The 9,566-nt window shown below is 44.0% G+C and overlaps 2 protein-coding genes across 2 annotated transcripts; both read left to right on the top strand.

The window, feature by feature from the left end:
• Nucleotides 1-181: 181 nt before the first annotated feature.
• On the top strand, nt 182-4,802 carry LOC139665613 (tyrosine--tRNA ligase, mitochondrial-like). Its single transcript, XM_071544693.1, has 5 exons — nt 182-969; nt 1,713-1,880; nt 2,376-2,531; nt 2,908-3,078; nt 4,329-4,802. Exons 1-5 carry the CDS (start codon nt 182-184, stop codon nt 4,486-4,488), a joined length of 1,443 nt encoding a protein of 480 aa, XP_071400794.1. The 3' UTR covers nt 4,489-4,802.
• Nucleotides 4,803-6,608: 1,806 nt separating this feature from the next.
• On the top strand, nt 6,609-9,566 carry LOC139665612 (cyclin-dependent kinase inhibitor 1B-like). Its single transcript, XM_071544692.1, has 3 exons — nt 6,609-7,384; nt 7,728-7,854; nt 9,496-9,566. The coding sequence occupies exons 1-2, from the start codon at nt 6,946-6,948 to the stop codon at nt 7,841-7,843; spliced, it is 555 nt and encodes a 184-aa protein (XP_071400793.1). The 5' UTR covers nt 6,609-6,945; the 3' UTR covers nt 7,844-7,854; nt 9,496-9,566.

The following is a 9,566-nucleotide window of genomic DNA, read 5'->3' as shown; positions in this document are numbered from 1 at the left end:
ATATTCCTCACTTTGCTGGGGACCTCGTGCACCCCCTCAATCAAAGACCCCCTGAAGATCAAAGGACCCCCCCCCCCCCTCCGCTTTGAGAACCACTGCACTAGAGGGCGCTCTACTCCTGCCAAACCCTCCGCGCCACCCTCCTTGACTCCTCCCCTGTCGTCTTGTCACATTGTCCAACATGGCGGCGTCCATGGTGAAGACCTGTAGGTATGTATCGCGGCATGGATCCTGTGTTCTCCTGAAGCAAGCACACCCTCGTCTCACTCTCAGGACTAAATTTCACTGCACTTCTATCGCACACAACGGACTTTTATTATCTCTGAACAAACGAGGTATTTTGAAGGACGCTTTCCCCGAAAGCGCAGCGCAGGACCAGCTTCCCCAGTTGCTCCAGTCTGGCTCTCAGACGGTGTACTGCGGGTTTGACCCCACGGCGGACAGCCTTCATGTGGGCAACTTGCTCGCTATCATCGGCCTTCTGCATTTCCGCAGCGCAGGGCATCATGTCGCCGCGGTGCTTGGAGGGGCCACGGCACAAATCGGCGACCCGAGTGGGAAAACGAGCGAGAGGGAGCGGCTCTCCGCGGACGCTACCGAGGAAAACTCACGGAGCATCAGGGAGAGCATCCAGAGGATTTTCACCAACCACGAACTGAACTTCCACGACAGCTCCAGGAAGCTGGGCACCGTGACTGTACTGAACAACCTGAGTTGGTACAAGGACTGGGGTGTGGTGGCGTTTTTGGCAGACGCCGGCAGACACTTCAGGATGGGCACCATGCTCAGCCGCCACAGCGTGCAGTCCAGGCTGAAAAGCGCAGACGGTATGAGCCTGACAGAGTTCACCTACCAGGTTTTCCAAGCATATGACTTCTACCACCTGAACCAAGTATATGGCTGCAAGATTCAGCTGGGAGGCACCGACCAACTGGGCAATTTGATGTCTGGCCATGAGTTCATTCACAAGTAAATGTCCACTAATGTGTTCCATGTAAAAAGCCTCTCTAGAAGGTCTTTTGTAGCCCCAATACGTGTCGGTTTCTCTTCTGGAGAGAACGTGACGCCAAATTCCATTGAAAAATCTGACAATGCAATGTGTCCGTGATTATTGGCAAATGTACCCACACCAGAAAATGTGACTCAGTGCCTTCTCTGGATGGTCAGGAGCCACTCTTCAATTCGGCATATATGTAATCCGCCAAGCAGCACTTTGTGTCAATAAAATCTCATCTTTAAATTTATGTGAGTTGGTGCACACTACTAGCTTCTGCTCTCCACTGTGTATTTTGGTGGAAGAAGACAAACCAATTCTAAAGGTTAAAAGTTTAGTTAAATTATGTGCCACTTTGTGGATTATATGTATGTTGAACTCAAGAGTGGTACCTAACAATTCAGAGAAGGTATTCACTCATAACTTATGGGGTACTGTATGTATCTTTCCAACTTAGCGAGGACATTAAAATTGTCAGGTTTTTAATGGACTGTTGAGGCTAGCAATTCTGTAAAAGTGATGACTTCCCAAATGTAACTACATATACACAAAACTAAACCCACAGGTTTCAGTTCATTGTTATTGATTATGGCACAGCGTCGTTTCACTCAGGAATTAACAGACGCTGATCAATAATGTGAACTAATCCACTTAGGGCTTTTGAAATACCCATACCTGAGGTCTAAGACTTGGATAACAACTCCTGATTTCTCTCCAGAGTGAGCGGTGAGGAAGTGTATGGGCTGACCATCCCCCTGGTGACCAGCTCTGTGGGGGACAAGCTGGGGAAGACGGCAGGCAACGCAGTGTGGCTCAACAGAGACAAGACCTCTCCGTTTGAACTCTACCAGTTCTTCCTCAGACAGCCTGATGCCAGTGTGGAAAGGTAGGTGAAGGGTGATGCTCTATGGAACCACACTGTAGGCTACTTACGTATGTACAAATACCCGATATGAAAAAAATATTGGTAAATTATGGATACAGGGTTAGCTATTGGTACAAGATATGAAAACTTCTCATAACCACCTAAGCTGGCTGCTTGATTCAGAGGCTTATAAGTCATAGCTGTATCCTACTTCTCAAATCACCACACAGTAAGTCAGGTTGTTGTAGACCTATTCACTAGTTGCATTCACAGAGAACCTACTTGCGCTTACACTGATTGAATATTTTTGTACTTGATAGTTAATCTAACATCCAGATACCTCAAGTCTCGGCTGTCTGAATCCAGTCAGGTCAAATTTAATTACAACTAAAATTAACAAAAGAGATTCATTACAACAACCAACAAAGGATTTGTATACAGACAGCTAACATTAATACAGGTAGTTTGTGTATTGCAACAGAAGGTTCAGATATAGTGTGTGTGGTTGTGCTGCAGATACCTGAAGCTGTTCACCTTCCTGCCCCTGGTGGAGGTGGAGAGGGTGATGGAGCAGCAGAGGGAGGAGCCGGGGAAACGACTCGCACATAAACGACTGGCTGCCGAGGTTACGAAACTGGTGCATGGCAAGGAGGGCCTGGAGAGTGCTAAAAGGTCAGGATGGGGATGGTGTATGTGTGTGTGATGGGGATGGTGTATGCCTATGTGACATTACATTTTTCTTAATCAGTTCCTGTACACATGCATGTTTTATTTATTTGTCAGGTTTTTTTTTTAGGGAGATTTGACCAAGACAGCAGGAACACATAAAGTTTTAGACAGAACAAAAATAACAATAAGAACAATATGTTTGGGGCAGCTGGTGGACCTGAGTTCAACCCCCTATGTACCCCACACAAAATCCCCAACACCACCAGGATTTCTGGTCTGTAGCTGCCCCTGACCTCTGACCTCCCTGTGGAGGAGGGCAAGCTAAAAGAGAATTGCACTAAGCGGATCAATAAAGTCATGTTTAATATTATCATTACAGGTGCACCAACGCGCTGTACCAGAGCAGCGTGCAGGCCTTGGAGGAGATGAGCGACGAGGAGCTGCAGGAACTCTTCAGAGAGGCTCCCTTCCATGAGCTGCTGCTGGAGCCGGGAACCACGGTGATAGACGCCTGCCGCAATGTCAGCGCCATCCCCGAGGGGCCCAAAGGGTAGGCACTCTAAGGCTGGGGACACACTGCGGGATTATCGGTTAGATTAACACCATATTTGGTCGTCTTGACGATCAGGAAGGGAAACCCTGATCGGAGGCTTGGTCAGGACCGATGGTCAGCACAGATTATCTGGTAGTGTGATGGGTTCACGGATTCAATCTTAACCAGGCCGATCGACTCATAGACTGATCTGAGCCGCTCCGATCATATTGAACATGTTTGATATTTATGACCCAATATCTGGTCAGATCCTGAAGTTCGTGGAGATCAGACTTATTCCAAGAGTAGGCACTGCCAATAGCCAATGAGAGACAAGTTTACAGTGAGGTGTGATGGAAGAATTATATTAAAAAGTTGTATTAGTGATAATAATAAATGATAACAATGCAGAGATAATAATTTGGAACTCCTGTCTTACAATGAATGTAAGTTACTAGCCACTACCCTTACCTTTTTTCTGGTGAACCAGCTCACCTCCAGCTCTTGTTGAACAGTGTGCAGCCCACGTTGACTGCATCTCTCCAGCTTTACCCAAATTCTGTTTTGTGTTTTTTCTTTGTTTTGTTTTTTTCAGTTCACATTTATGCACGTTGCATTAATGTGCATAATAATGCACGTTGGATTGCACAAATTCCCACGAAAGTTAAGGTCCTGACGTCAGTGATGTTTTAGGAGTCGGCAGGATATTCTATTGGATCATTAATTGTGTCTGATACCCCAACCTTTCTTAATCGTCTAGTGTGAGCATATTTATGACAAAAATTGTGAAATCAGTTGTGGTGTGTGATACGATCTGCTTTTTCAAAATTAGTAAGGATTTTAAGGCTGCTAGTTTGCCCCCAGCCTAACCCCTCATGCCCTCTTCACCTCTTAGTCTGAATACACAGAGGGAGCCGCATTGCTTCATTTCTTTCAGATCTACAGTATATTTACATCTGTCAAATGGGAAATTGTACATTTCCACTCAGACTTCGATTTCAGGCATTTTAGGCTTGAGATTAAGAATATAAATGAAAGCCTATGTGTGTGAAACATGAAGAGGTGGAATTGAGAGTAACACATCCAGAGGTGTCGACTATGGTCCTCATAAAGATGGATGACAACGTGACTAGTTGGCGAGTTCATGACATGTTATGCAGATTAAAAAAAAAAGTGAACCTGATGCGGTTTCCTGACAGGTTGGGTAGATGCAGTCCAGTCATAACCTACGTTTAAAACACTGCTCCTGTGCATCGCTGTGTCTGCAGGTACCGCATGGTGTCGGAGGGAGCGGTGTGGATCAACCACAGCCGGGCAGACAAGCCAGAGCAGGTCCTGATCCCGAAGCTCCACATCCTGTCCAACGGACTCACCCTGCTCAGAGTGGGCAAGAAGAACTTTTACATCATCAAGTGGCTCGGACTCTGAGGCCGCCCGCACTCGGCACTGGGACCAGTTTACTGTAATGGACTAATTGGGAAGGTAGGGCAGCTACACCTTGTCAGGGTCAGTGAAGGGACGAGGATGGACGGACATTTTGGGACATTTTGGGACATTTTGGGACATTTTGGGACATGTTGGATCGTTGGCGTTGTCTTCATCCTTGGTGAGAGCCTGTGGTTGTCATATATATGTGTTCGGATATGGATGTACAGATGTGACGCTGATGTAAAGGTATGGTATTAAAAATATTTAATGGAGGGATTGTTGCTCGCCGACTTTGTACAAGTTCAGTGGGTTTGGAGAGTGAACACTAGGGGTCAGCCTTGTCCCAATCATGAGGGTGGAGCAAATCATGGCTACAGCATAGCCTGCAATGACCCCGTAGTTAAATAATCGCTCACAGTAAAAATGAATTGTATCATCTGTTGCTGGTTGTCGTTCAATTTGTAGTAAAGTTTAAAGGGAAAAGCATTTCCTTCAAATTAATGAGCAGAATAAGCCAACATCTGTCTGAATCGGGTGGCATTCTCTCTCTCTAAGGTGGGAGGTGTAAACTGCACCAGCAAGAAAAGAAAAGATTGAGAGTTTAATTATTTTAGAGACCTAGCCTGTAGATTATTTTTATACAACATAATTTACAAATTCCAGCGAGATTAGTGGATATTTTTCTTGATTCACATAAGATTTCCCCTCAAAGTACTAAGGTTTTCACTATTGGTGTAGATAACAATTTCTAACTCTTAGCACATAGGGCCTATGTTTGTATAGCTTTTATTTTATTGGGTTTTTTTAGGTTTATATTTTTCCACTGCATATATAAATTTATGGATTGGAAATGTGCATGGCTTTCTAGTCCTCGTGCAACCCTTTTTTCTCTTTTTCTCCCGAGGCTGGTGGGGAAGAGGAGAGTGTGTGGTGTGGTGACCTTGACTTACCCCACTCAGCTCCAGAGAATTGGTGGAAATACCATGTCATTCAGATACATATTTGCCCAATTTGCAGTGATTTCTTTTTTTTTATTATTTTATTTTTTTTATTTGGCAATGGTTGAATAGTTTTGACACAGGGTGTACCTACTCAAGCAGAGGGCCCACACCTTGGAGGTTAGCCTATGTATTTTCAGAAGTGTCAAACCTTTTAAGGTGGAATGTTTACAAGCAATTTTTGTCTTCTTTACAGACTGTAAAAAAACAGACTGTAACCTGTTAACAAGCTAGATACATTTTTAATGTCAAGCTCAGGAGAGCGGGTCATGAAGAACATATTAATTCAAATTGCCTTGGTCATAGATTTGCTTAGTAGCCATGTGACTTCTGTAGGTGTATCTTTTTAAAACTAGTCCTTGATTCGAAGCAAAGAAAAAACACATTAGGGTGTAGATGCACTTATTTCCCTTACTTTACCGCAGGAAAGTTAATCACGTTGCCTCAAGTTAAAATTAAGCATTGTAAGTCTCAAAATAAGTTTTAAAAGGATTAAAACTGTTAGGTTTTTGGTGTTCTGTTTTTATGGTGAGAAATTAAGCAGACCTACATTCTTGTGGATATTTCAGGGTGTCTGCAAGTTTCATCAAGTTACATTTAATGTTGTTTTAATGCCGGTTATAATGAAACATACGACCAATTTGGCAACTGAAATAAATGTACAAATTAACTCATCTGTAAATGAGTGTGCATGACAGGGCTAATTTCCACCTGGAAAACAGATAATCAAAAATGCAACATTTTCAATATATTTAAAACTGAATTTAAGACACAATACTTTATCACACTGCATTCAAAACTTTTTCAAGGCCTTGAGTTAAAACCTTTTCAGGACCTGCAGGCACGTCTTGTCTACTGTTGTTTTCATTTTCACGTTTATTTCAGCTGCCAAATGAGTCTCGTATATATTTTTTTTTATTTTAACTGGTATTAAAAAGATTTTGAATAAAAAGTCTTACATTTAAACTTGCAGACGTCCTGGATGTTGCAAGTCTGCTGCGATCAGCCAGGCCACCTTAAGAGAAGTGGGCGGGTCTAAGCTGCTCAACCAATGAGCGGCCTTCTTCGTGTTTAAATAGCTCTCTATGTCAATCATTTTTCCTCCCCCCAGTCAACCTCCCCTCTCAATCCCAAGTACATCTCTCAATCGCCATATTGGGTACTGAAAAGGTTTGTCTGCAATTTCTTCCCCCTCTCTCTCACTACGGGACGAAATTGACAGAGTGGCTTCAGTTACTCTGCACTTTGTTTTGATGATCCGTGGAGACTACTTTTGCGACAAAAATCCTGGCAGTTACCGTTTCTACCTAGACCTATGCATGGCATAAGTCGTTTTACGCTTGTTTTGGATCTCGGTGAGCGACGAGGAGATACCCGTTGTTTTTGAGTGGTGTGTTGTTTTGAAAATTGGACGCTCTCTGATTTTTTTTTTATATATTATTATTTCTTTTGGGGAAAGATGTCAAATGTTCGTCTTTCAAACGGGAGCCCGACGTTGGAGCGGACGGACGCCCGGGTGTCTGATCACCCGAAACCGTCAGCCTGCAGAAGCCTCTTCGGCTCAGTGGATCACGAAGAGTTAAAGAGGGATTTAAAGGGACATTTGCGGGAGATGGAAGAGGCTGCCTCCGCCAAGTGGGGCTTCGACTTCGCCAATCACACGCCGCTGGCGAACGGGAGACTGGAGTGGCAAATAGTGGATTGCAGAGACGTCCCGAATTTCTACACCAGGCAGCGGAGGGAGAAGGGCGTCTGCTCCTCTGGGAATAACAATGTGGATCTAAATGGGAATCATAATTGTGTTGTGGTGGCTCCTAGCGAAGACACCGAGAGGTCTGATAGTCAAATGGAGTGCAAGGAGCAGTGCACCGGGCCGAGGAAAAGACCTGCATGCCACGGTACTATAAACCACCTGAAATTATAGTGGCACTAGTTTCACCCAAATGGATACATTTCTGTGCAATTGCAACGATGCAGCTTGTAGCAAGCCGTGCGCATATCGCAACATATTGGCTACACTGGTGGCATTTCTCTCCTGTCTCCACTCGCCAGGCTGCGATGCACAGAAATGTATTTTTGCATAGTTGTAAAACTGGAAGTTTATTAAAATATGTAACTTAAGACGTCGACAAACAGTGAAAATAGCCGTAGTATCGTAAGAACGCCCCAGTTTGATAGGATATCCTTATCTATCTTTATCTCGGAGTAGTTTTGACTTATGGTGAACTTTCCTTTTTGCAGAACCTTCGGCCCAGAATAAGAGGTCGCACACCAGCTCAGATGAAATTAGTTGCCCAAACCTGACGCACTCTGCAGAACACACACCCAGAAAGCCCAGTCCCAAGAGACAAACGTGAGGATGAGAAAGGTAAGAAATTTGCTTTTATGACACATTATAGGGTTTCTGCTTGGTGTATAGCCTAACAACTTAACTTGGTATATAACGTGGTACATTGTTTATCAACGTCGTGTTCGTGGGGAGTTAAATGCCCCAGTTTGGTCGACTTCTTCCCCTTCCAGCTGTTGCCTTGAAAGTCAGCCGCAGTGTCTATTGACATTTTGCACGACAGATCTAACAAAAGACCTTGTTTTCCCCACATATGTGGAAGATAATTTCAGCTCCACCTGACGATAGCCCTTATGTAATCCCTGCGCAAACCAGATAAAATACGGCAAAGCGGTTTTCAATGGGAATTTCAAACATTTGCACGGCTTTGATAAGCAAGGAACTTTGTTTTTGTGCGGACACGTCAAAGGCGCTGTCAGGCTGCTCCATTTACATACTAGTAGTAGTAGGAGCAGACGTAGTTGAAGCAGCGCTGGCGTTCACCAAAGCTTTTCAAAGTGCGCCGTGCTCCACGATACACGTTTCGACGCACTGCGCATGGTGCCAGAAAGGGTTAAAAGTAAAGCACGCCGCACATTTACTACACATTTACACCTTTACTACAACCGCGGCCACGGCGAGGTTGAGTTTCCGACGAAACTGTAAACAAGTCCTGTGAACAACAGTGTAGTAACACGTCAGCAGCCACTGCCCTCCGCGCGGAGCAGAGAAGGGGCTGGTCTCTGCTGCACACTGCACACACACACACGCACACAATAACCTGGAGGCACATCTGGCTCTGCTGGCCGAGAGCACCGCGGTTTGAACACTTCAAATGTAAATGAGAGAGCGTTAGGTTCTGAGATGAAGTGTGCTTGTTGGCGTTGGACAGAGTATATAAGCCTGGAAACGCGTATTATCATGGGTGGATGCAGACTGACAGGGCTGTAGTGGAGGGCAAACTCGCCTTTAGCCACTTTTTTATTTACAGAATAGGTTTAAAACTTTTTATTTTTAGGGCTGACAAATCTTTATCATGTATTCATTGTATGTGCATCAAGCTGATTTAAGATATATATACAAAGATATTGTCTTTTTTTTAAAAGGTGAAAACATGAATGATTTTATGCTTCTCTGAAAACTATAATTCATTTTTGTTTATATTTCTTGCTGTTTTGCTCTTATGATGATCACCTACTTGTGGTCATAGTTGCACAACAAAATTGTCAGTGTTAATGAAACTGAATGTAAAAAAAAAAATCACCACTATGCCGGTGTTTATGTAAGTCCACACCCATCAGTTAATTTAACACACTCAGATAGTTTTGAACAGCCTATGAGTGGACAAACACCTCTCCAGTCAACTCCTAATAATTGTCACAGAAATAACACTTAATACTGGGAACAAATTGCTGTGCACCCGCCTTTTTATCTGCCACTATATTACTGGATGCTGTCTTGCTGCTCTTTGAGTAAGCCCAGTTTGCCTTCTGGCCAAATGTATTGGAGAGGAGCATCCCTATTCCATGTTTTGTTATGTAAAAACTGCTTTGCAACTGCTCTTTCCATTCTCTGTGCTTTGCAGGTCGCCAAACAGTTCGCCACATGATCAAAAATGCTCAATGTCACAAGTTTATTTCAATCTTACAACCTTTTTTTTTTCTCATCTGATTTGTCTCACAGAGCCGAAGATGTATTTCCCCTTTTACGTGGGAAACCTCAGTGTTGGCCGATTTGGAAGAGGAACTACACAG

The sequence above is a fragment of the Centroberyx affinis genome, unplaced genomic scaffold, assembly GCF_046629955.1.
Source record: "Centroberyx affinis isolate AG114_WGS23_722 - 3 ecotype Tasmania unplaced genomic scaffold, CSIRO-AGI_Caff_v1 ptg004631l_1, whole genome shotgun sequence".
NCBI classification, from domain to species: domain Eukaryota; kingdom Metazoa; phylum Chordata; class Actinopteri; order Beryciformes; family Berycidae; genus Centroberyx; species Centroberyx affinis.
Note: the sequence above shows the minus strand (reverse complement) of the source record. Positions and strands in the feature narration are given on the sequence as shown.

What these genes read in the sequence shown, in the direction of transcription:
- LOC139665613 (XM_071544693.1), top strand. Translation starts at nt 182, where the DNA reads ATGGCGGCGTCCATGGTGAAGACCTGTAGGTATGTATCGCGGCATGGA. An exon ending in GGCCATGAGTTCATTCACAA is followed by an intron (nt 970 to 1,712) that starts GTAAATGTCCAC and finishes ATTTCTCTCCAG; the next exon opens with AGTGAGCGGTGAGGAAGTGT. An exon ending in GGCCTGGAGAGTGCTAAAAG is followed by an intron (nt 2,532 to 2,907) that starts GTCAGGATGGGG and finishes TTATCATTACAG; the next exon opens with GTGCACCAACGCGCTGTACC.
- LOC139665612 (XM_071544692.1), top strand. Translation starts at nt 6,946, where the DNA reads ATGTCAAATGTTCGTCTTTCAAACGGGAGCCCGACGTTGGAGCGGACG. An exon ending in GAAAAGACCTGCATGCCACG is followed by an intron (nt 7,385 to 7,727) that starts GTACTATAAACC and finishes TCCTTTTTGCAG; the next exon opens with AACCTTCGGCCCAGAATAAG.